The 26,566-nt window shown below is 50.9% G+C and overlaps 1 protein-coding gene across 8 annotated transcripts in view; it reads left to right on the top strand.

Moving 5' to 3' along the window:
- The window catches only part of LOC116957384 (X-linked retinitis pigmentosa GTPase regulator-like), a 91,360-nt gene that overhangs the window by 3,429 nt on the left and 61,365 nt on the right, over positions 1-26,566 (top strand). For 5 of the 8 annotated variants that reach the window (XM_076055867.1, XM_076055868.1, XM_076055873.1 and 2 more), the window contains exons 2-8: positions 2,158-2,277; positions 4,325-4,444; positions 6,299-6,361; positions 8,023-8,190; positions 14,261-14,410; positions 17,395-17,463; positions 22,962-23,048. In XM_076055867.1, coding sequence (XP_075911982.1) covers positions 2,158-2,277; positions 4,325-4,444; positions 6,299-6,361; positions 8,023-8,190; positions 14,261-14,410; positions 17,395-17,463; positions 22,962-23,048 — 777 coding nt within the window. The other 3 variants (XM_076055870.1, XM_076055869.1, XM_076055871.1) reach the window with 3 other exon arrangements.

Genomic DNA, 26,566 nt, shown 5'->3' with positions numbered 1-26,566 from the left:
CATCGTGGCACAAAGTGAGGATGACCCTGCTGAGGCTGCGGTGCCTCAAATATTGGAAGAAGTCACCCCCTGTGAGTGGCTGGCTGAAGTGCCATCTGTTGAAGAAGTACTGAGGGCGATCCGGAGTCTGAGACCATGAAAGGCAGCGGGCAGAGATGATCTCCCAAGCGAAATGCTGAGGGAGGGTGGAGTTTGTGCACAGACTGCCCTATATGACATCATAACAACAGTCTGGACCACTGGATGGGTTCCGCAGGATTGGAAGGATGCCCTGGTGGTCCCCCTCTTTAAGAAGGGGGACCGCACAGACTGTAACAACTCCAGGGGCATCTCACTTCTCAGTGTGCCGGGAAAGGTCCTGGCAAGGATTATTCAACATCGCCTTGCCAGGCAAGCTGAAGAGAGGCTTGTGGAGCCCCAATGCGGTTTCAGGAAAGGGCGGTCCTGCACAGATGCCATATTTTCTGTCCGTCTGCTACAGCAGAGGTGTAGGGAATTCCAACAAGACCTACATCTCTGTTTCATTGACCTGTTCAAGGCCTATGATACCATCAGTAGGCTCAAAATCATTAAGGACCTTCATGATGGTGAGCGGGCCCGGGTAAAACTACGTGACCGGGAGTCAGAGCCATTCCCTGTACACCTTGGGGTGCGACAGAGATGTCCTCTGGCTCCCACATTTTTTAACATCTATTTTGACCACGTAGTTCGTGAAGCCTTCAGTAGCTGTACCAGGGGAACCTCCATGTGGTACAGATATAATGGGAGGCTGATCGATGCGCGGGTGCGGTCAAGGGATGGCTCCCAATTGCTCAACCACGTTATGTATGCTGATGATTTGGTAATAGCTGCACATTCAGAGGAGGAGTTGGAGCCGCTGCTGCTGAGACTGGAGCGTGCCACTAAGAGGTGGGGCCTTACCATCAGCCCCACCAAAACTAAGCACCTGCCTGGGTATTTTGTACCATCGGACACTACACCCCCACAATTCCCAATCGGTGATGGGGCAGTTGTGGAGAGAGTGGAGAGTTTCCCATACCTGGGCAGTGTGCTTATGACTGGCTCCAGTTTAACAGCAGAGGTCTCACTCCGAATCAGTCGAGCGGCAATATATTTTCATCGGTTGCGTAACGCTGTGTGGAAGCTACCTGGTCTGTCGCTCCGCACTAAGCTTCAGGTCTTCTCGGCCACGGTCATTCCGTCCCTTCTCTCCGCTTGCGAAACGTGGACCCCCCTAATGGAACATCTTTGCCGGTTAGAAACATTTAGGCTGGCCTGCCTACGATCCATCTTGGGTTTAACCAGACTGGATTGTGTGAGGAGCTCACAAATCCTTGAAAGATCTGGGCAAGGTCCCATCGGTGAACGCCTCCGGCAGGCAAGGCTGCGATGGCTGGGTCATGTAGCCCGCATGCCCAGCCACCGCATGCTGAAACAGCTTTTGTTCGGCCGGATTGAGGGGGCTAAGCGGGCGCGGCATGGGCTAGAGAAGAGATGGAGTAATGTGGTACAGGAGGACGTGGAGCTCAGTGGACTTGCCGATGACTGGTACCAGCGGTGTCAAGATCGGCCTCTGTGGAGGAGGCTCGTGAAGGACGCTACTGGGCAGTTGGAGGCAGTCGCCCTCCAACAACAACGGAGGGCGGAGGAGCGATGCTCACAACAACGAGCGGAGCGCCGGGTGGCTAAAGCACAGCAGGTTGGCACAGTAGGGGGCACAGGTGGTGCATCAGCCAGTCATCTCAGTCATCTCAGTCAGTCGACCCGTGGCACCTACTGGGTCTGCCCCATGACCTCCTGCCAGCGGGCGTTCGACACTTCACGTGGCCTCAGGGTGCACATAGCCTGGCACAAGCGTCGTGGTGACGTCACCGCCACTTAGTGGCGAATGGCGGTTGTTGTTGTTGGTGGTGTGTGTATGTGTGTGTGTGTGTATGTGTGTGTAGGTGGTGTGTGTGTGTATGTGTATGACTGTGTGTGTGACTGTGTGACTGTGTGTGTAGGTGGTGTGTGTGTGTGTGTACGTGAGTATGACTGTATGTGTGTATGTGTGTATGTGTGACTGTGTGTGTATGTGTGTGTAGGTGGTGTGTGTGACTGTGTGTGTATGTGTGTGTGTAGGTGTGTGACTGTGTGTGACTGTGTATGTGTGTGTAGGTGGTGTGTGTGTGTACGTGTTTGGGAACGGCCGGGTGTCCACCCCTCCGCGCTTTTGGCTGAGGACACACAGCGTGGAGCTGGTCGCTTGCGGTGAAGAGCACGCCGGATTACTGACTGGTACATACACACACGTCATACACACGTCATATACACGTCATTCACACACACACGTCATACACACACACATACACACACACGTCATACACACAGCGTGGAGCTGGTCGCTTGCGGTGAAGAGCACGCTGGATTACTGACTGGTACATACACACACGTCATACACACGTCATACACACGTCATACAGACACACGTCATACACACAGCGTGGAGCTGGTCACTTGCGGTGAAGAGCACGCTGGATTACTGACTGGTACATACACACACGTCATACACACGTCATTCACACACACGTCATACACACACATACACACACACGTCATACACACAGCGTGGAGCTGGTCGCTTGCGGTGAAGAGCACGCTGGATTACTGACTGGTACATACACACACGTCATACACACGTCATTCACACACACGTCATACACACACACGTCATACACACGTCATACACACACACGTCATACACACGTCATACACACGTCTCTCTGTGTCTCAACATGTCTCTGCGTGTCTCTGTGTGTGTCTGTCTGTCTCTGTGTGTGTCTCTGTGTCTCTGTGTCTCTCTGTGTCTCTGTGTGTCTCTGTGTCTCTCTGTGTCTCTCTGTGTCTCTCTGCCTGTCTCTCTCTGTGTCTCCGTGTGTCTCTCTGTGTCTCTGTGTGTGTCTCTGTGTCTCCGTGTCTCTCTCTGTGTCTCTGTGTGTCTCTCTGTGTCTCTGTGTGTCCCTCTGTGTCTCTGTGTCTCTCTGTGTCTCTGTATCTCTGTGTGTCTCTCTCTGTGTGTCTCTGTGTCTCAGCATGTCTCCGTGTGTCTCTCTGTGTCTCTGTGTGTGTCTCTGTGTCTCCGTGTGTCTCTCTCTGTGTCTCCGTGTGTCTCTGTGTGTCTCTCTGTGTCTCTCTGTGTTTCTCTGTTTCTCTGCGTCTCTGAGTGTCTCTGTGTCTCTCTGTGTCTCTGTGTCTCTGTGTATGTCTCTGTGTGTCTCTGTGTGTCTCTCTGCCTGTCTCTCTCTGTGTCTCAGCATGTCTCTGTATCTCTGTGTGTTTCTGTGTCTCTGTGTGTCTCTGTGTGTCTCTCTGCCTGTCTCTCTCTGTGTCTCAGCATGTCTCTGTGTCTCTGTGTCTCTGTTTGTTTCTGTGTCTCTGTGTGTCTCTGTGTGTCTCTCTGCCTGTCTCTCTCTGTGTCTCAGCATGTCTCTGTGTCTCTGTGTGTTTCTGTGTATCTGTGTGTCTCTCTGTGTCTCAGCATGTCTCTGTGTCTCTGTGTGTCTCTCTGCCTGTCTCTGTGTGTGTGTCTCCGTGTGTCTGTGTCTCAGCATGTCTCTGTGTCTCTGTGTATCTCTGTGTGTCTCTCTGCCTGTCTCTCTGTGTCTCTGTGTGTGTCTCTCTGTCTCTCTGTGTGTCTCTGTGTCTCTCTGTGTCTCAGCATGTCTCTGTGTGTCTCTCTGTGTCTCTGTGTGTCTCTGTGTGTCTGTGGGTGTCTCTCTGCGTCTCAGCATGTCTCTGTGTCTCTGTGTGTGTCTCTGTGTCTCCGCGTGTCTCTCTATGTCTCTGTGTCTCTCTGTGTGTCTCTCTCTGTGTCTCTCTGTGTCTCAGCATGTCTCCGTGTGTCTCTCTGTGTCTCTGTGTGTGTCTCTGTGTCTCTCCGAGTGTCTCTGTGTGTCTCTGTGTCTCTGTGTGTCTCTCTGTGTCTCTGTGTGTCTCTGTGTCTCCGTGTGTCTCTCTCTGTGTCTCTGTGTCTCTGTGTGTCTCTCTCTGTGTCTCTCTGTGTCTCAGCATGTCTCTCTCTGTCTCTGTGTGTCTCTGTGTCTCCGTGTGTCTCTCTCTGTGTCTCTGTGTGTCTCTGTGTCTCTGTGTGTCTCTCTCTGTGTCTCTCTCTGTCTCTGTGTGTCTCTGTGTCTCTGTGTGTCTCTGTGTCTACGTGTGTCTCTCTCTGTGTCTCTCTGTGTCTCAGCATGTCTCCGTGTGTCTCTCTGTGTCTCTGTGTGTGTCTCTGTGTCTCTGTGTATGTCTCTGTGTCTCTCTGTGTGTCTCTCTCTGTGTCTCCGTGCAGACACCGGGAAGCTCTACATGTTCGGAAGCCATGAGTGGGGACAGCTTGGCCTGGGGACACGGAGACACGGGGACACGGAGACACCGAGACTCGGGGTGTCCAGGCCCACGTGGGTGCGAGGTATGGACACACGGGCAGAGACACGGAGACACAGAGAGAGAGAGAGACGGGGAGAGACACACAGAGAGACTCAGAGAGACACAGAGAGAGACACAGAGAGAGAGACAGAGAGAGACACAGAGAGACTCAGAGAGAGACACAGAGAGAGACACAGAGAGACTCAGAGAGAGACACAGAGAAAGACACAGAGAGACAGAGAGAGAGAGAGACATCGAGACACAGAGCCACACACAGAGACACACAGAAAGAGACAGAGAGAGACACAGAGACACACAGAGAGACACACACAGAGAGACACAGAGAGACACACACAGAGAGACAGAGAGAGACACACAGAGAGACACAGAGACACACACAGAGAGGCACAGAGAGACACACACAGAGAGAGACACAGAGAGAGACACACAGAGAGACACAGAGACACACACAGAGACACACACAGAGAGACACAGCTCACCACCTCGCTCACCAGTGTGTGTGTCTGTGTGTGTGTCTGTGTGTGTCTATGTTTGTGTGTGTCTCTGCGTGTGTGTCTGTGTGTGTCTCTGTGTGTGTCTCTGTGTCTCTGTGTGTGTCTGTGTGTCTATGTGTGTGTGTGTGTCTGTGTGTGTCTCTGTGTCTCTGTGTGTGTCTGTGTGTGTGTCTATGTTTGTGTGTGTCTCTGTGTGTCTCTGTGTCTCTGTGTGTGTCTGTGTGTGTGTCTATGTTTGTGTGTGTCTGTGTGTGTCTCTGTGTCTCTGTGTGTGTCTGTGTGTGTGTCTATGTTTGTGTGTGTCTGTGTGTCTCTGTGTCTCTGTGTGTGTCTATGTTTGCGTGTGTGTCTGTGTGTCTCTGTGTCTCCGTGTGTGTCTGTGTGTGTGTCTATGTTTGTGTGTGTGTTTCTCTGTGTGTCTGTCTGTATGTTTGTCTATGTATGTGTGTGTCTGTGTGTGTCTCTGTGTCGCTGTGTGTCTCTGTGTGTGTGTCTATGTTTGTGTTTGTGTCTCTGTGTGTCTCTGTGTCTCTGTGTGTGTCTGTGTGTGTGTCTATGTTTGCGTGTGTGTCTGTGTGTGTCTCTGTGTCTCCGTGTGTGTCTGTGTGTGTGTCTATGTTTGCGTGTGTGTCTGTGTGTGTCTCTGTGTCTCCGTGTGTGTCTGTGTGTGTGTCTATATTTGTGTGTGTGTTTCTCTGTGTGTCTGTCTGTATGTTTGTCTATGTATGTGTGTGTGTGTCCTTGTGTCAGTTTAACACGTAGGCTTTCGCGACCAATATTATTCATAATAAAGGTTTTTGGGTTAGATCACGTTTATTTATAAATGTGTCGTAACCCTCCACCACCCGACACGGCCAATCAGCAAAAAAAGTGTCACGTTGACAAAAGACAAATCATTCACTACTTCAGCCCACCGGTGTGTTGAAGAGTTAATCCACATTTAACTCTTCAACACACCGGTGCGCTAAAGTAGTGTATTATTTGTCTTTTGTCAACGTGACACTTTTTTTGCTGATTGGCTGTGTCGGGTGGTGGAGGGTTACGACACATTTATAAATAAATGCGATCTAACCCAAAAACCTTTATTATGAGTGTCCTTGTGTGTCTGTGTGTATATGTGTGTGTCTACTCGCTAACAGCACTTGCCCCTGCAGCCTGATAGAGGCTACACGGGGGAGCTTTGACTGTGTGTCTCTGTGTTTGTCTCTGTGTGTGTGTGTCTGTGTGTGTGTGTGTCTGTGTGTGTGTGTTTGATTCTATGTATCTGTGTGTCTCTTTGTGCGTGTGTCTCTGTGTGTGTTTGCTGCTATTCGCTACTATTAACAGCACTTGCCCCAACAGTCTGCTGAGGCTACACGGGGGATCTTTGTCTTTGTGGTCAGGAGTGCGACATCACAGACTCACTCAGCTTGCCTGCGGAGACAAACACAGCCTGGTCGCGTCTGGTGAGTAGCACACAGACACACACACAGACACACACACAGACACATACACACAGACACACACACAGACACACACACAGACACACACACAGACACACAGACCAGACACACACACAGACACACAGACACACACACACATACACACACACAGACACACAGACACACACACAGACACACTGACACACACACACATACACACACACAGACACACACACACAGACACACACACACAGACACACACATGTAGTAGTGAGTGTAGTAGTGAGTGTAGTGGTGAGTGTGGTGGTGAGTGTAGTGGTGAGTGTAGTGGTGAGTGTAGTGGTGAGTGTGGTGGTGAGTGTAGTGGTGAGTGTAGTGGTGAGTGTAGTGGTGCGTGTGGTAGTGAGTGTGGAGGTGAGTGTAGTGGTGAGTGTAGTGGTGAGTCTATGACGCATGTGGTGAGTGTGGTGGTGAGTGTAGTAGTGGTGAGTGTAGTGGTGAGTGTAGTAGTGGTGAGTGTGGGGAGTCTAGTGGTGAGTGTAGTGGTGAGTCTAGTGGTGAGTGTGGTGGTGAGTGTGGTGGTGAGTGTAGTGGTGAGTGTAGTAGTGAGTGTAGTGGTGAGTGTAGTAGTGAGTGTAGTAGTGAGTCTAGTAGTGAGTCTAGTGGTGAGTCTAGTAGTGAGTGTAGTAGTGAGTGTAGTGGTGAGTGTAGTGGTGAGTGTAGTGGTGAGTGTAGTAGTGAGTGTAGTAATGAGTATAGTGGTGAGTGTAGTGGTGAGTGTAGTTGTGAGTGTAGTAGTGAGTGTAGTGGTGAGTGTAATAGTGAGTGTAGTAGTGAGTCTAGTAGTGAGTCTAGTGGTGAGTCTAGTAGTGAGTGTAGTAGTGAGTGTGGTGGTGAGTGTAGTGGTGAGTGTAGTAGTGAGTGTAGTGGTGAGTGTAGTGGTGAGTGTAGTGGTGCGTGTGGTAGTGAGTGTGGTGGTGAGTGTAGTGGTGAGTGTAGTGGTGAGTTTATGACGCATGTGGTGAGTGTGGTGGTGAGTGTAGTAGTGGTGAGTGTAGTGGTGAGTGTAGTAGTGGTGAGTGTGGTGAGTCTAGTGGTGAGTGTAGTGGTGAGTCTAGTGGTGAGTGTGGTGGTGAGTGTGGTGGTGAGTGTAGTGGTGAGTGTAGTAGTGAGTGTAGTGGTGAGTGTAGTAGTGAGTGTAGTAGTGAGTGTAGTGGTGAGTGTAGTGGTGAGTGTAGTGGTGAGTGTAGTTGTGAGTGTAATAGTGAGTGTAGTGTTGAGTGTCGTGGTGAATGTAGTGGTGAGTGTAGTGGTGAGTCTATGACGCATGTGGTGAGTGTGGTGGTGAGTGTAGTAGTGAGTGTAGCAGTGGTGAGTGTGGTGGTGAGTGTAGTGGTGAGTGTAGTAGTGGTGAGTGTAGTAGTGAGTGTAGTAGTGGTGAGTGTAGTGGTGAGTGTAGTGGTGAGTGTGGTGGTGAGTGTAGTGGTGAGTGTAGTAGTGGTGAGTGTAGTGGTGAGTGTAGTGGTGAGTGTAGTGGTGAGTGTAGTGGTGGTGAGTGTAGTGGTGAGTGTAGTGGTGAGTGTAGTGGTGAGTGTAGTAGTGATGAGTGTAGTGGTGAGTGTAGTAGTGAGTGTAGTGGTGAGTGTAGTTGTGAGTCTATGACGCGTGTGGTGAGTCTGCTCCAGACCGCGGTGTGGTCCTGGTGAGCGGCAGTAATGGTGAGCGTCAGCTTGGTCTCGGCTCGCTGACGCTCACCAGGACCAGCGTCTTCCTGCCTGTCCCAAACCTCCTCACCACTCCGCTCACCATCAGCGCCGTCAGCGCCGGCAATGGAACCTCGGCTATCCTCAGCGGTGAGGAGGGCACTTCACCAGCTCGCTCACCAGCGCACTCACCAGCTCACTCACCAGCTCACCAGCTCGCTCACCAGCTCACTCACCAGCTCACCAGCTCGCTCACCAGCTCACTCACCAGCTCACTCACCAACTCGCTCGACAAGTCACCACTTCGCTCACCAGCTCACTCACCAGCTCATTCATCAGCTCACCAGCTCGCTCACCAGCTCACTCACCAGCTCACTCACCAGCTCACCAGCTCGCTCACCAGCTCGCTCACCAGCTCACTCACCGGCTCACTCACTCACCAGCTCACTCACCAGCTCACTCACTCACCACCTCGCTCACCAGCTCACTCACTCACCAGCTCGCTCACCACCTCGCTCACCAGCTCGCTCACCAGCTCACTCACCAGCTTACCACCTCGCTCACCACCTCGCTCACCAGCTCACCACCTCGCTCACCAGCTCACTCACCAGCTCACTCACCAGCTCACTCACCACCTCGCTCGACAAGTCACCACCTCGCTCACCAGCTCACTCACCAGCTCACTCACTCACCAGCTCGCTCACCAGCTCACTCACTCACCACTTCGCTCACCAGCTCACCAGCTCACTCACCAGCTCACCACCTCGCTCACCAGCTCACTCACCAGCTCACTCACTCACCATCTCGCTCACCAGCTCGCTCGCTCACCAGCTCGCTCACCAGCTCACTCACCAGCTCACTCACCAGCTCACCACCTCGCTCACCACCTCGCTCACCAGCTCACTCACCAACTCACCAACTCACCACCTCACTCACGAACTCACTCACCCCTCTGCTCACCATCAGCGCCGTCAGCGCCGGCAACGGAACCTCGGCTATCCGGTGAGGAGGGCACCTCCCTCCCTCACCAGCTCGCTCACCAGCGCACTCACCAGCTCACCAGCTCGCTCACCAGCTCACTCACTCACCAGCTCGCTCACCAGCTCTCTCATCAGCGCACTCACCAGCTCACCAGCTCGCTCACCAGCTCTCTCACTCACCAGCTCACTCACCAGCTCACTCACCAGCTCGCTCACCAGCTCAGTCACCACCTCGCTCGACAAGTCACCACCTCGCTCACCAGCTCACTCACCACCTCGGTCACCAGCTCACCAGCTCACTCACCAGCTCAGTCACTCACCACCTCGCTCACCAACTCACTCACTACCTCGCTCACCAACTCACTCACCAGCTCACTCACCACCTCACTCACCAGCTTGCTCACCAGCTCACTCACTCACCACCTCGCTCACCAGCTCACTCACCAGCTCAGTCACTCACCACCTCGCTCACCAGCTCGCTCACCACCTCGCTCACCAGCTCACTCACCACCTCACTCACCAGCTCACTCACCACCTCGCTCACCAGCTCGCTCACCACCTCACTCACCAACTCACTCATCACCTCGCTCACCAACTCACTCACCACCTCGCTCACCAACTCACTCACCAGCTCACTCACCAGCTCACCAGCTCACTCACCAGCTCACTCACCACCTCACTCACCAGCTCGCTCACCACCTCGCTCACCAGCTCACTCACCACCTCGCTCACCAGCTCGCTCACCACCTCACTCACTCACCACCTCGCTCACCAGCTCACTCACCACCTCGCTCACCAACTCACCAGCTCGCTCACCAGCTCACCAGCTCACTCACCAGCTCACTCACCACCTCGCTCACCAGCTCACTCACCAGCTCACTCACCAGCTCACTGACTCACCACCTCGCTCGCCAGCTCACTCACCAGCTCACTGACTCACCACCTCACTCACCACCTCGCTCACCAGCTCACTCACCACCTCGCTCACCAGCTCACTCACCAGCTCGCTCACCACCTCGCTCGCCAGCTCACCAGCTCGCTCATCAACTCAGTCACCACCCCGCTCACCAGCTCACCAGCTCACCCACCAGCTCACCAGCTCGCTCACCACCTCGCTCACCACCTCGCTCACCACCTCGCTTACCAACTCACTCACCAGCTCACTCACCATCTCGCTCACCAGCTCACTCACCAGCTCACTGACTCACTCACTCACCAACTCACTCACCACCTCGCTCGCCAGCTCACTCACCAACTCACTCACCAGCTCACTGACTCACTCACTCACCAACTCACTCACCACCTCGCTCGCCAGCTCACTCACCAACTCACTCACCAGCTCAGTGACTCACTCACTCACCAACTCACTCACCACCTCGCTCACCAGCTCACCACCTCGCTCACCAACTCACTCACCACCTCGCTCACCAGCTCACTGACTCACTCACTCACCAGCTCACTCACCACCTCGCTCACCAGCTCACCACCTCGCTCACCAATTCACTCACCACCTCACTCACCAGCTCACTCACCAGCTCACTCACCACCTCACTCACCAGCTCACTGACTCACTCACTCACCAACTCACTCACCACCTCGCTCACCAGCTCACCACCTCACTCACCAATTCACTCACCACCTCACTCACCAGCTCACTCACCAGCTCACTCACCACCTCACTCACCAGCTCACTCACCAGCTCACTCACCATCTCGCTCACCAGCTCACCACCTCACTCACCAATTCACTCACCACCTCACTCACCAGCTCACTCACCAGCTCACTCACCACCTCACTCACCAGCTCACTCACCAGCTCACTCACCACCTCGCTCACCAGCTCACCACCTCGCTCACCAACTCACCACCTCGCTCACCAGCTCACTCACCAGCTCACTCACCACCTCGTTCACCAGCTCACTCACCACCTCGCTCACCACCTCGCTCGCCAGCTCACTCACCAGCTCACCAGCTCGCTCACCAGCTCAGTCACCATGTATCTGAGTGTGTATATATGAGTGTGTGTGTATATATGAGTGTGTGTATATATGTATATGAGTGTGTGTATATATGAGTGTGTGTGTGTATATATCTATATGTGTGTATATATGTATATATGTGTGTGTATATATGTATATGAGTGTGTGTATATATGAGTGTGTGTTATATGTATATGAGTGTGTGTATATATGAGTGTGTGTGTATATGTATATGTGTGTGTGTATATGAGTGTGTGTGTATTTGTATATGAGTGTGTGTATACATGAGTGTGTGTGTATATGTATATGAGTGTGTGTATATGTATATGAGTGTGTGTATATATGAGTGTGTATATATGGATATGAGTGTGTGTATATATATGAGTGTGTGTATATATGAGTGTGTGTGTATGTATATGTGTGTGTATATATGTGTGTGTATATGTATATGAGTAGCGTGTGTATATATGAGTGTGTATATGTATATGAGTGTGTGTATATATGAGTAGTGTGTATATGTATATGAGCGTGTGTATATATAAGTGTGTGTATAAGTGTGCACAGACTGCCCTATATGACATCATAACAACGGTTTGGACCACTGGACGGGTTCCGCAGGATTGGAAAGATGCGCTGGTGGTCCCCCTTTTTAAGAAGGGGGACCGCACAGACTGTAACAACTACAGGGGCATCTCACTCCTCAGTGTGCCGGGAAAGGTCCTGGCAAGGATTATTCAGCATCGCCTTGCCAGGCACGCTGAGGAGAGGCTTGCAGAGCCCCAATGCGGTTTCAGGAAAGGGCGGGCCTGCACAGATGCCATATTGTCCGGGGAAATCTCCATATGGTACAGATATAATGGGAGGCTAATCGATGCCCGGGTGCGGTCAAGGGATGGCTCCCTATTGCTCAACCACGTTATGTATGCTGATGAATTGGTAATAGCTGCTCAGTCAGAGGAGGAGTTGGAGACGCTACTGCTGAGACTGGAGCGTGCCACTAAGAGGTGGGGCCTTACCATCAGCCCCACCAAAACTAAGCACCTGCCTGGGTATTTTGTACCATCGGACACTCCACCCCCACAACTACCAATCGGTGATGGGGCAGTTGTGGAACGAGTGGAGAGTTTCCCATACCTGGGCAGTGTGCTTATGACTGGCTCCAGTTTAACAGCAGAGGTCTCACTCCGAATCAGTCGAGCGGCAATATCTTTTCATCGGTTGCGTAACGCTGTGTGGAAGCTACCTGGTCTGTCGCTCCGCACTAAGCTTCAGGTCTTCTCGGCCACGGTCATTCCCTCCCTTCTCTACGCTTGTGAAACGTGGACCCCCCTAATGGAACATCTTCGCCGGTTAGACACATTTAGGCTGGCCTGCCTATGATCCATCTTGGGTTCAACCAGACTGGATTGCGTGAGGAGCTCACAAATCCTTGAAAGATCTGGGCAAGGTCCTATCGGTGAGCTCCTACAGCAGGGAAGGCTGCGATGGCTGGGTCATGTAGCCCGCATGCCCAGCCACCGCATGCCGAAACAGCTTTTGTTCGGCCGGATTGAGGGGGCTAAGCGGGCGCGGCACGGGCTAGAGAAGAGATGGAGTGATGTAGTACGGGAGGACGTGGAGCTGGGTGGACTTGTCGATGACTGGTACCAGCGGTGTCAAGATCGGCCTCTGTGGAGGAGGCTCGTGAAGGATGCTACTGGGCAGTTGGAGGCAGTCGCCCTCCAACAACAACGGAGGGCGGAAGAGCGACGCTCACAACAACGAGCGGAGCGCCGGGTGGCTGAAGCACAGCAGGTTGGCACAGTAGGGGGCACAGGTGGTGCATTAGCCAGTGATATCAGTCAGTCGACCCGTGGCACCTGGGTCTGCCCCGTGACCTCCTGCCAGCGGGCGTTCGAGACTTCACGTGGCCTCACGGTGCACATAGCCTGGCACAAGCGTCGTGGTGACGTCACCGCCACTTAGTGGCGAATGGCGGTTGTTGTTGTTGTGTAGTATATATGTGTGTGTATGAGTGTATATGTGTGTGAGTGTGTGTGTGTAGTATATGTGTGTGTATAAGTAGTATATGTGTATGTGTGTGAGTATATATAAATAGTATATATAGAATATAATATATGTATATATATGTGAGTGTATATATATACAATATATATATGTGTATAGGTGATGGAGTGGTGTTGGTTTGGGGCACCAATGGCTGTGGCCAGCTGGGTCTGGTGTGTGAGTGTGTGTACATATATGTGTGAGTGTCTGTGTATATAGTATATGTATATGTGTAGTATATGGGTGTATATATACTATATATAAGAGTGTATATATACTATATATGTGTAGGTGATGGAGCGGTGTTGGTTTGGGGCATCAATGGCTGTGGCCAGCTGGGTCTGGTGTGTGAGTGTCTGTGTATATAGTATATATATGTGTGTAGTATATGTGTGTGTGTATAAGTAGTATATGTGTATGTGTGTATATATAAGTAGTATATATTGTATATACTATATGTATGTATATATATGTGTGTGTAGGTGATGGAGCGGTGTTGGTTTGGGGCACCAATGGCTGTGGCCAGCTGGGTCTGGTGTGTGAGTGTCTGTGTATAGTATAAGAGTGTATATATGTGTGTATGAGTGTATATATATATACTATATATGTATATATACTGTATTTATATGAGTGTGTGTGTAGGTGATGGAGCGGTGTTGGTTTGGGGCACCAATGGCTGTGGCCAGCTGGGTCTGGTGTGTGAGTGTATAGTATATGAGTAGTATATATGTGTGTATGAGTGTATATATAATATATATATGTGTGTGTATAGGTGATGGAGCGGTGTTGGTTTGGGGCACCAATGGCTGTGGCCAGCTGGGTCTGGTGTGTGAGTGTCTGTGTATAGTATAAGAGTGTATATATGTGTGTATGAGTGTATATATATACTATATATGTATATATACTGTATTTATATGAGTGTGTGTGTAGGTGATGGAGCGGTGTTGGTTTGGGGCACCAATGGCTGTGGCCAGCTGGGTCTGGTGTGTGAGTGTATAGTATATGAGTAGTATATATATGTGTGTATGAGTGTATATATAATATATATATGTGTGTGTATAGGTGATGGAGCGGTGTTGGTTTGGGGCACCAATGGCTGTGGCCAGCTGGGTCTGGTGTGTGAGTGTGTGTATAGTATAAGAGTGTATATATGTGTGTATGAGTGAATATATAGTATATATGTATATATACTATATGTATGTATATGTGTGTATAGGTGATGGAGCGGTGTTGGTTTGGGGCACCAATGGCTGTGGCCAGCTGGGTCTGGGCTCTGCCCCCCACGCCGCCTCGCCCACCGCCCCGGCCCTGGGGGGCCTCGTCAGAGCCCTGTCCTGTGGGCACAGACACAGCGCCTTCGTTAGCGGTGAGTTACACACTAACTAGTACACTAACTAGTACACTAACTAGTGATAATTACTACATTAACTAGTACTAACTAGTACACTAACTAGTACTAACTAGTACACTAACTAGTACTAACTAGTACACTAACTAGTGATAATTACTACACTAACTAGTACTAACTAGTACACTAACTAGTACTAACTACTACACTAACTAGTACTGTCCTGTGGGCACAGACACAGCGCCTTCGTTAGCGGTGAGTTACACACTAACTAGTACACTAACTAGTGATAATTACTACACTAACTAGTACTAACTAGTACACTAACTAGTACACTAACTAGTACTAACTAGTACACTAACTAGTACACTAACTAGTACACTAACTAGTACTAACTAGTACACTAACTAGTACACTGACTAGTGATAATTACTACACTAACTAGTACTAACTAGTACACTAACTAGTACTAACTAGTACACTAACTAGTACTAACTAGTACACTAACTAGTACTAACTAGTACACTAGTACACTAACTAGTACTAACTAGTACACTAACTAGTACTAACTAACTAGTACACTAACTAGTACTAACTAGTACACTAGTACACTAACTAGTACTAACTAGTACACTAACTAGTACACTAACTAGTACTAACTAGTACACTAACTAGTACTAACTAGTACTGTCCTGTGGACACAGACACAGCGCCTTCGTTAGCGGTGAGTTACACACTAACTAGTACACTAACTACTAACTAGTACTAACTAGTACTAACTAGTACACTAACTAGTACACTAACTAGTACTAACTAGTACACTAACTAGTACACTAACTAGTACACTAACTAGTACTAACTAGTACACTAACTAGTACTGTCCTGTGGGCACAGACACAGCGCCTTCGTTAGCGGTGAGTTACACACTAACTAGTACACTAACTAGTACTAACTAGTACACTAACTAATATTAACTAGTACACTAACTAGTACTAACTAGTACACTAACTAGTACACTAACTAGCCCTGTCCTGTGGGCACAGACACAGCACCTTCGTTAGCGGTGAGTTACACGCTAACTACTACACTAACTAGTACTAATTACTACACTAACTAGTATTGACTAGTACACTAACTAGTACTAACTAGTACTGTCCTCTGGGCACAGACACAGCGCCTTCGTTAGCGGTGAGTTACACGCTAAGTAGTACACTAACTAGTGATAACTAGTACTAACTACTACACTAACTAGTACTAACTACTACACTAACTAGTACTAACTACTACACTAACTAGTACTGTCCTGTGGGCACACACACAGCGCCTTCGTTAGCGGTGAGTTACACCGTTAATTACTACACTAACTAGTACTAACTAGTACACTAACTACTACACTAACTAGTACACTAACTAGTACTAACTAGTACACTAACTAGTACTAACTAGTACTAACTACTACACTAACTAGTACTAACTAGTACTGTCCTGTGGGCACAGACACAGCGGCTTCGTTAGCGGTGAGTTACACGCTAACTAGTACACTAACTACTAACTAGTACTAACTACTACACTAACTAGTACACTAACTAGTACTAACTAGTACACTAACTAGTACTAACTAGTACTAACTAGTACACTTACTAGTACACTAACTAGTACTAACTAGTACACTAACTAGTACTAACTAGTACACTAACTACTACACTAACTAGTACACTAACTAGTACTGTCCTGTGGGCACAGACACAGCGCCTCCGTTAGCGTTGAGTTACACGCTAACTAGTACAATAACTAGTACTAACTACTACACTAACCAGTACTAACTAGTACACTAACTAGTGATAACTACTACACTAACTAGTACTACCTAGTACTAACTAGTACACTAGCTAATGATAACTAGTACTAACTAGTACACTAACTAGTGATAACTACTACACTAGTACACTAACTAGTACTCACTACTACACTAGTACACTAACTAGTACTAACTACGACACTAACTAGTACACTAACTAGTACACTAACTACTACACTATCACACTAACTAGTAATCTAACTAGTACACTAACTACTACACTAACTAGTACACCTACTAGTACACTAACTACTACACTAACTTGTGCACTAACTACTACAGTATCACACTAACTAGTACACTAACGACTACAGTATCACACTAACTATTACACTAACTACTACACTAGTACACTAACTACTACACTAACTACTACACTAACTACTACACTAACTACTACACTAGTACACTATCTAGTACTAACTACTACACTAACTACTACACTAACTACTACACTATCACACTAACCACTACACTAACTAGTACACTAACTACTACACTAACTAGTACTAACTAGTACACTAACTAGTGATAACTACTACACTAAGCAGTGCTAATTAGTACTAACTAGTGCACTAACTAGTGATAACTAGTACTAACTAGTACACTAACTAGTTATAACTACTGCACTAACTACTACACTATCACACTAACTACTACAGAAACTACTACACTAACTACTACACTATCACACTAACTAGTAGACTCACTAATACACTAGTACTAACTACTACACTAGTACACTAACTAGTACACGAACTACTACACTAGTACACTAACTAGTACACTAACTAGTACACTATCCACTACACTAACTAATACACTAATTACTAAACTATCACACTACCTAGTACACTTACTACTACACTAACTACTACACTATCACACTAACTACTACAGAAACTACTACACTAACTACTACACTAGTACACTATCTAGTACTAACTACTACACTAACTACTACACTATCACACTAACTACGACACTAACTAGTACACTCACTACTAGGCAGCTGTTATTGTTGCTATGGTGATGAGTGGCGTTTCCATGGTGACGGTGTCGCTGGGTTCCCCACTGTTGCTATGGTGATGATGACGAGTGGAGTTTCCATGGTGACGGTGTCGCTGCGTTTCCATGACGACAGAGGACGGGGCTGTGTGGACCTGCGGAGATCCGGAGGGTGGTCGCCTTGGACGCAGCTGTGACGAACAAGGTGAATGTGTGTGTGTGAGTGTATGTCTGTGTGTGTGTGTGTGTCACTGTGTGGCAGTTTAATTCGTAGTTTCGTGGTAATTAATTGAAGGTGGAGGGGTTACCAGCCCCTCGCACCCGTCCAGAGCCCCCGTTTAGCCCCTGTGGTGGACACATATGCCATGAAGGGAGGAGCCAATCAAAATTGGATCTCCCCCCACAGCGCTGTCCACGACAGAGTTGCCCGTCCGGCACCGCGAGGAGGTAGGGGGTTGTTTTGCCGGACAGACTGCCAAACAACAGGGTGTAGGTCTTCTTTTGAACAAGGGAATGAAGGGGGCGTGGGAGCGTGGCGGTGAGGTGTGGGAAGCTGTAAGCCCCAGGCTACTTTGGGCTCGCCTTCCCATCAACCGGAGGCGAGGAATGGTGGTCGTGGTTACTTATGCCCCCACCGAAGATGAACATCCGTGGAGGGATGCAGGCAAAGCCGATGAGTCAGATGCCTTCTATGACCTCCTGTCACAGGTGCTGGCTAAAGTGGCCCCTCGGGATAGAGTCATCATGTTGGGTGACTTCAATGCCCGAGTTGGTCATGATACTGGCACCTGGTCTGGAGTGATTGGAGGGCATGGGCCAGATCAGCTCAATAACAACGGTAGGAGGCTGCTAGATTTTTGTGCAGCCCATGGGCTTGTAATTACCAACACGCTGTTCCGGCATCGGCGCATCCACACAACATCATGGATGCATGCCGGGTCCAAGCAAGAACATCTGCTGGACTACATAGTGACGGACCAGCGAATGCGAGCCCATGTCCTTGACACCAGGACCTACCGTGGAGCTGATCTGCCCTCTGACCATCGACTAGTCATCTGTAAGATGCGCCTGCCATTCTTCCACTCCGGTGGTGGGTGTACACCCAGGACCCCATTCCAACCTAAAGTGGCCTGGTCTCAGTTATCTGATGAAAGTTGCAAGCGAGAATTTCATCATCGCTTGCGGCTGGGATTGGCATCGTCCCCGACTCCTCCTGATGTCGAGGGTAAATGGGCGAGGTTTAGGACTGTGACTCATGCAGCTGCAATGGCTGCTTTGGGTATGCGGTCCAGACCTCCCCAGACACCCTGGATGACAGAGGAGTTGTTCAGGATGGTTGAGAAAAAGCGACAGGCCCACTGTCATCGGCTACAGAATCCCACGTCAGAGAATGAGGAGGCTTACCGCAGCCTTCGCTCGGAGGTTCGGAGAGCCGTGAGGCGCTGCAAGGATGGGTGGTGGTCGCGGGTTGCTGAGGAGATGGAGTCTGCCTCAGTGGCCCGTGATCACAAATCTCTATTTAACTCCATCAAAAAAGTAACCTGCAGCGCCACACCTATTACCATCATTAGGGGAAAAAACAGTGATCCAATTTCCGACCCCCAGGAACAGGTTCGCAGATTTGCTGAGCATTTCTGTGAGGTCCTGGGGGAGGGAAAATCCCTCAGCCAGGAAAACATCGTGGCACAAAGTGAGGATGACCCTGCTGAGGCTGCGGTGCCTCAAATATTGGATGAAGTCACCCCCTGTGAGTGGCTGGCTGAGGTGCCAGCTGCTGATGAAGTATTGAAGGCGATCCGGAGTCTGAGACCAGGAAAGGCAGCGGGCAGAGATGATCTCCCAAGCGAAATGCTGAGGGAGGGTGGCGTTTGTGCACAGACTGCCCTATATGACATCATAACAACAGTCTGGACCACTGGACGGGTTCCGCAGGATTGGAAGGATGCCCTGGTGGTCCCCCTTTTTAAGAAGGGGGACCGCACAGACTGTAACAACTACAGGGGCATCTCACTCCTCAGTGTGCCGGGAAAGGTCCTGGCAAGGATTATTCAGCATCGCCTTGCCAGGCACGCTGAGGAGAGGCTTGCGGAGCCCCAATGCGGTTTCAGGGAAGGGCGGTCCTGCACAGATGCCATATTTTCTGTCCGTCTGCTACAGCAGAGGTGTAGGGAATTCCAACAAGACCTACATCTCTGCTTTATTGACCTGGTCAAGGCCTATGATACCATCAGTAGGCCTGGGCTCTGGGTCGTTCTTCGTGCTTTTGGAGTACCTGACCCTCTGCTCACGATCATTAAGGACCTTCATGATGGTGAGCGGGCCCGGGTAAAACTACGTGGCCGGGAGTCAGAGCCATTCCCTGTACACCTTGGGGTGCGACAGGGATGTCCTCTGGCTCCCACATTATTTAACATCTATTTTGACCACGTAGTTCGTGAAGCCTTCAATAGCTGTACCGGGGGAATCTCCATATGGTACAGATATAATGGGAGGCTAATCGATGCCCGGGTGCGGTCAAGGGATGGCTCCCTATTGCTCAACCACGTTATGTATGCTGATGACTTGGTAATAGCTGCTCAGTCAGAGGAGGAGTTGGAGACGCTGCTGCTGAGACTGGAGCGTGCCACTAAGAGGTGGGGCCTTACCATCAGCCCCACCAAAACTAAGCACCTGCCTGGGTATTTTGTACCATCGGACACTCCACCCCCACAACTCCCAATCGGTGATGGGGCAGTTGTGGAGAGAGTGGAGAGTTTCCCATACCTGGGCAGTGTGCTTATGACTGGCTCCAGTTTAACAGCAGAGGTCTCACTCCGAATCAGTCGAGCGGCAATATCTTTTCATCGGTTGCGTAACGCTGTGTGGAAGCTACCTGGTCTGTCGCTCCGCACTAAGCTTCAGGTCTTCTCGGCCACGGTCATTCCCTCCCTTCTCTACGCTTGCGAAACGTGGACCCCCCTAATGGAACATCTTCGCCGGTTAGAAACATTTAGGCTGGCCTGCCTACGATCCATCCTGGGTTTAACCAGACTGGATTGTGTGAGGAGCTCACAAATCCTTGAAAGATCTGGGCAGGGTCCCATCGGTGAGCTCCTCCGGCAGGCAAGGCTGCGATGGCTGGGTCATGTAGCCCGCATGCCCAGCCACCGCATGCCGAAACAGCTTTTGTTTGGCCGGATTGAGGGGGCTAAGCGGGCGCGGCACGGGCTAGAGAAGAGATGGAGTGATGTGGTACAGGAGGACGTGGAGCTGAGTGGACTTGCCGATGACTGGTACCAGCGGTGTCAAGATCGGCCTCTGTGGAGGAGGCTCGTGAAGGATGCTACTGGGCAGTTGGAGGCAGTCGCCCTCCAACAACAACGGAGGGCGGAGGAGCGACGCTCACAACAGCGAGCGGAGCGCCGGGTGGCTAAAGCACAGCAGGTTGGCACAGTAGGGGGCACAGGTGGTGCATCAGCCAGTCATCTCAGTCAGTCGACCCGTGGCACCTGGGTCTGCCCCGTGACCTCCTGCCAGCGGGCGTTCGACACTTCACGTGGCCTCAGGGTGCACACAGCCTGGCACAAGCGTCGTGGTGACGTCACCGCCACTTAGTGGCGAATGGCGGTTGTTGTTGTTGTTGTCACTGTGTGTGTCACTGTGTGTGTGAGTGTGTGTCACTGTGTGTGTCTGTGTGTGTGTCTGTGTGTGTGACACTGTGTGTGTGTCACTGTGTGTGTCACTGTGTGTGTGTGTCACTGTGTGTGTGTCACTGTGTGTGTGTCACTGTGTGTGTTTCTGTCTGTCTGTGTGTGCGAGTGTGTGTGTCTATGTGTGTGCGTGTGTCACTGTGTGTGTGTGAGTGTGTGTCTGTGTGTGTGTGTGTGGTGTGTGTGTCTGTCTGTGTGTATGTGTCACTGTGTGTGTGTCACTGTGTGTGTGTGTAGCGGTTAGCGCACTGCGCTATGAACCTGGCGACCCGGATTCGATTCCCGCTCACGGCCAACACCAGTGACGATTATCTGAACCGGTCCCGAGCCTCCCCTAGGTCGACTCAGCCTCAAATGAGTACCTGGTGCGGTGTGTAAACATTGCCACTAGGGAGACAAAGGTGGTCGGGCGTGGTGCTGGCCACCCACCCCCTCGTGTACCGTTCCGGCCTTCATAGGTGCACTTTATCTTTGTATGTCTGTGTGTGTGTGTCTGTGTGTGTGTGTCACTGTGTGTGTGTGTGTGTGTCACTGTGTGTGTGTGTGTCACTGTGTATGTGTGTCTGTGTGTGTGTGTGTCACTGTGTGTGTGTGTGTCACTGTGTGTGTGTCTGTGTCTGTGTGTGTGTCTGTGTGTGTCACTGTGTGTGTGTGTCACTGTGTGTGTATGTGTGTGTCTGTGTGTGTGTGCCACTGTGTGTGTGTGTGTCACTGTGTGTGTGTCTGTGTCACTGTGTGTGTCTGTGTGTGTGTCTGTCTGTGTGTCTGTGTGTGTGTCTGTGTGTGTATCTGGGTGTGTGTCTGTGTGTGTGTGTATGTGCGTGTGTTAATGCGTGTGTGTATGTGTGTGTGTCTGTGTGTGTATGTGTCTGTGTGTGTATGTGTCTGTGTGTGTGTCTGTGTCTCACTCCGAATCAGTCGAGCGGCAATATCTTTTCATCGGTTGCGTAACGCTGTGTGGAAGCTACCTGGTCTGTCGCTCCGCACTAAGCTTCAGGTCTTCTCGGCCACGGTCATTCCCTCCCTTCTCTACGCTTGCGAAACGTGGATCCCCCTAATGGAACATCTTCGCCGGTTAGAAACATTTAGGCTGGCCTGCCTACGATCCATCCTGGGTTTAACCAGACTGGATTGTGTGAGGAGCTCACAAATCCTTGAAAGATCTGGGCAAGGTCCCATCGGTGAGCTCCTACGGCAGGGAAGGCTGCGATGGCTGGGTCATGTAGCCCGCATGCCCAGCCACCGCATGCCGAAACGGCTTTTGTTTCGCCGGATTGAGGGGGCTAAGCGGGCGCGGCACGGGCTAGAGAAGAGATGGAGTGATGTGGTACAGGAGGACGTGGAGCTGAGTGGACTTGCCGATGACTGGTACCAGCGGTGTCAAGATCGGCCTCTGTGGAGGAGGCTCGTGAAGGACGCTACTGGGCAGTTGGAGGTAGTCGCCCTCCAACAACAACGGAGGGCGGAGGAGCGACGCTCAGAACAACGAGCGGAGCGCCGGGTGGCTAAAGCACAGCAGGTTGGCACAGTAGGGGGCACAGGTGGTGCATCAGCCAGTCATCTCAGTCAGTCGACCCGTGGCACCTGGGTCTGCCCCGTGACCTCCTGCCAGCGGGCGTTCGACACTTCACGTGGCCTCAAGGTGCACATGGCCTGGCACAAGCGTCGTGGTGACGTCACCGCCACTTAGTGGCGAATGGCGGTTGTTGTTGTTGTGTCTGTGTCTGTATGTGTGTGTGTGTCTGTGTCACTGTGTGTGTTTGTGTCACTGTGTGTGTGAGTGTGTCACTGTGTGTGTGTGAGTGTGTGTCTGTGTGTGTGTCTGTGTGTGTGTCTATGTGTGTGTATCTGTGTGTGTGTCTGTGTGTGTGTGTGTATGTGTGTGTGTTAATGTGTGTGTGTTAATGTGTGTGTATGTGTGTGTGTCTGTATGTGTATGTGTCTGTGTGTGTGTCTGTGTGTGTGTATGTGTGTGTGTGTGTCTGTGTGTGTGTATGTGTGCGTGTGTGTGAAGGTTCCCGTGTGCCAGGCCGTGTGGACGTCCTCTCTGAGCCGTGCCGCTCCGTCTCCTGCGGTGGCTCCCACACAGCTGCACTCACTGGTGAGTAACACACAGACACACCCACAGACACAGACACATACACACACACAGACACACAGACACACACACACACAGACACACACAGACAGACACACACACACAGACACACACACAGACAGACACACACACATACACACAGACAGACACACACACAGACACACAGATACACACACACACACAGACACATACAGACACACAGACACATACACACACAGACAGACAGACACACACAGACACACAGATACACACACACAGACACATACACACAGACAGACACACACACAGACAGACACACAGACACACACACACACATAGACACACACACACACACAGACACATGCACACACACATACAGACACACAGACACACACACACATACACACACACAGACACACACACACAGACACACACACACAGACACACACACAGACACACACACATACACGCACACATACACACACACAGACACATACACACAGACATACACACACATACACACAGACACACATACACACACATACACACATACACACACACACATACAGACACACACACATACAGACACACACACACACAGACACACACACATACAGACACACATACAGACACACACACACAGACACACACACAGACACATACACAGACACACACACAGACACACACACAGATACACTGAGACACACACATATACTCACACGCAGACAACAACAACAACCGCCATTTGCCACTAAGTGGCTGTGATGTCACCACGACGCTTGTGCCAGGCTATGTGCACCCTGAGGCCACGTGAAGTGTCGAACACCCGCTGGCAGGAGGTCACGGGGCAGACCCAGGTGCCACGGGTCGACTGACTGAGATGACTGGCTGATGCACCACCTGTGCCCCCTACTGTGCCAACCTGCTGTGCTTTAGCCACCCGGTGCTCCGCTCGTTGTTGTGAGCGTCGCTCCTCCGCCCTCCGTTGTTGTTGGAGGGCGACTGCCTCCAACTGCCCAGTAGCGTCCTTCACGAGCCTCCTCCACAGAGGCCGATCTTGACACCGCTGGTACCAGTCATCGGCAAGTCCACTCAGCTCCACGTCCTCCTGCACCACATCACTCCATCTCTTCTCTAGCCCGTGCCGCGCCCGTTTAACCCCTCAATGCGGCCGAACAAAAGCTGTTTCGGCATGCGGTGGCTGGGCATGCGGGCTACATGACCCAGCCATCGCAGCCTTGCCCGCCGGAGGAGCTCACCGATGGGACCTTGCCCAGATCTTTCAAGGATTTTTGAGCTCCTCACACAATCCAGTCTGGTTAAACCCAGGATGGATCGTAGGCAGGCCAGCCTAAATGTTTCTAACCGGCGAAGATATTCCATTACAGGGGTCCACGTTTTGCAAGCATAGAAAAGGGAGGGAATGACCGTGGCCGAGAAGACCTGAAGCTTAGTGCGGAGCGACAGACCAGGTAGCTTCCACACAGCGTTACGCAACCGATGAAAAGATATTGCCGCTCGACTGATTCGGAGTGAGACCTCTGCTGTTAAACTGGAGCCAGTCATAAGCACACTGCCCAGGTATGGGAAACTCTCCACTCGCTCCACAACTGCCCCATCACCGATTGGTAGTTGTGGGGGTGGAGTGTCCGATGGTACAAAATACCCAGGCAGGTGCTTAGTTTTGGTGGGGCTGATGGTAATGCCGCACCTCTTAGTGGCACGCTCCAGTCTCAGCAGCAGCGTCTCCGACTCCTCCTCTGAATGAGCAGCTATTACCAATTCATCGGCATACATAACGTGGTTGAGCAATCGGGAGCCATCCCTTGACCGCACCTGGGCATCGATCAGCCTCCCATTTTATCTGTACCAAATGGAGATTCCCCCGGTACAGCTATTGAAGGCTTCACGAACTACGTGGTCAAAGTAGATGTTAAATAATGTGGGAGCCAGAGGACATCCCTGTTGCACCCCAAGGTGTACAGGGAATAGCTCTGACTCCCGGCCACGTAGTTTTACCCGGGCCCGCTCACCATCATGAAGGTCCTTAATGATCGTGAGCAGAGGGTCAGGTACTCCAAAAGCACGAACCACAACCCAGGCCTACTGATGGTATCATAGGCCTTGACCAGGTCAATAAAGCAGAGATGTAGGTCTTGTTGGAATTCCCTACACCTCTGCTGTAGCAGACGGACAGAAAATATGGCATCTGTGTAGGACCGCCCTTTCCTGAAACTGCATTGGGGCTCCGCAAGCCTCTCCTCAGCGTGCCTGGCAAGGCGTTGTTGAATAATCCTTGCCAGGACCTTTCCCGGCACATTGAGGAGTGAGATGCCCCTGTAGTTGTTACAGTTTGTGCGTTCCACCTTTTTATAAGGGGACCACCAGGGCATTCTTCCAATCCTGCGGAACCCGTCCAGTGGTCCAGACTGTTGTTATGATGTCATATAGGGCAGTCTGTGCACAAACGCCACCCTCCCTCAGCATTTCGCTTGGGAGATCATCTCTGCCCGCTGCCTTTCCTGGTCTCAGACTCTGGATCGCCTTCAGTACTTCCTTAACAGATGGCACTTCAGCCAGCCACTCACAGGGGGTGACTTATTCCAATATTTGAGGCACCGCCGCCTCAGCAGGGTCATCCTCACTTTGTGCCACGATGTTTTCCTGGCTGAGGGATTTTCCCTCCCCCAGGACCTCACAGAAATGCTCAGCAAATCTGCCAACCTGTTCCTGGGGGTCGGAGATTGGATCACCGTTTTTTCCCCTAATGATGGTAATAGGTGTGGCGCTGCAGGTTACTTTTTTGATGGAGTTAAATAGAGATTTGTGATCACGGGCCACTGAGGCAGACTCCATCTCCTCAGCAACCCGCGACCACCACCCAACCTTGCAGCGCCTCACGGCTCTCCGGACCTCCGAGCAAAGGCTGCGGTAAGCCTCCTCATTCTCTGACGTGGGATTCTGTAGCCGATGACAGTGGGCCTGTCGCTTTTTCTCAACCATCCTGAACACCTCCTCTGTCAGCCAGGGTCTCTGGGGAGGTCTGGACCGCGCACCCAAAGCAGCCATTGCAGCTGCATGAGTCACAGTCCTAAACCTCGCCCATTTACCCTCGACATCAGGAGGAGTCGAGGACGATGCCAATCCCAGCCGCAAGCGATGATGAAATTCTCGCTTGCAACTTTCATCAGATAACTGAGACCAGGACACTTTAGGTTGGAATGGGGTCCTGGGTGTACACCCACCACCGGAGTGGAAGAATGGCAGGCGCATCTTACAGATGACTAGTCGATGGTCAGAGGGCAGATCAGCTCCACGGTAGGTCCTGGTGTCAAGGACATGGGCTCGCATCCGCTGGTCCGTCACTATGTAGTCCAGCAGATGTTCTTGCTTGGACCCGGCATGCATCCATGATGTTGTGTGGATGCGCCGATACCGGGACAGCGTGTTGGTAATTACAAGCCCATGGGCTGCACAAAAATCTAGCAGCCTCCTACCGTTGTTATTGAGTTGATCTGGCCCATGCCCTCCAATCACTCCAG

Source organism: Petromyzon marinus, chromosome 73 (assembly GCF_048934315.1).
Source record: "Petromyzon marinus isolate PM22_M1 ecotype Great Lakes invasive population chromosome 73, UKy_Petmar_22M1.pri1.0, whole genome shotgun sequence".
NCBI classification, from domain to species: Eukaryota; Metazoa; Chordata; class Hyperoartia; order Petromyzontiformes; family Petromyzontidae; genus Petromyzon; species Petromyzon marinus.
The sequence above is the reverse complement of the archived record's forward strand: the minus strand, read 5'-3'. Positions and strand labels throughout refer to the sequence as shown.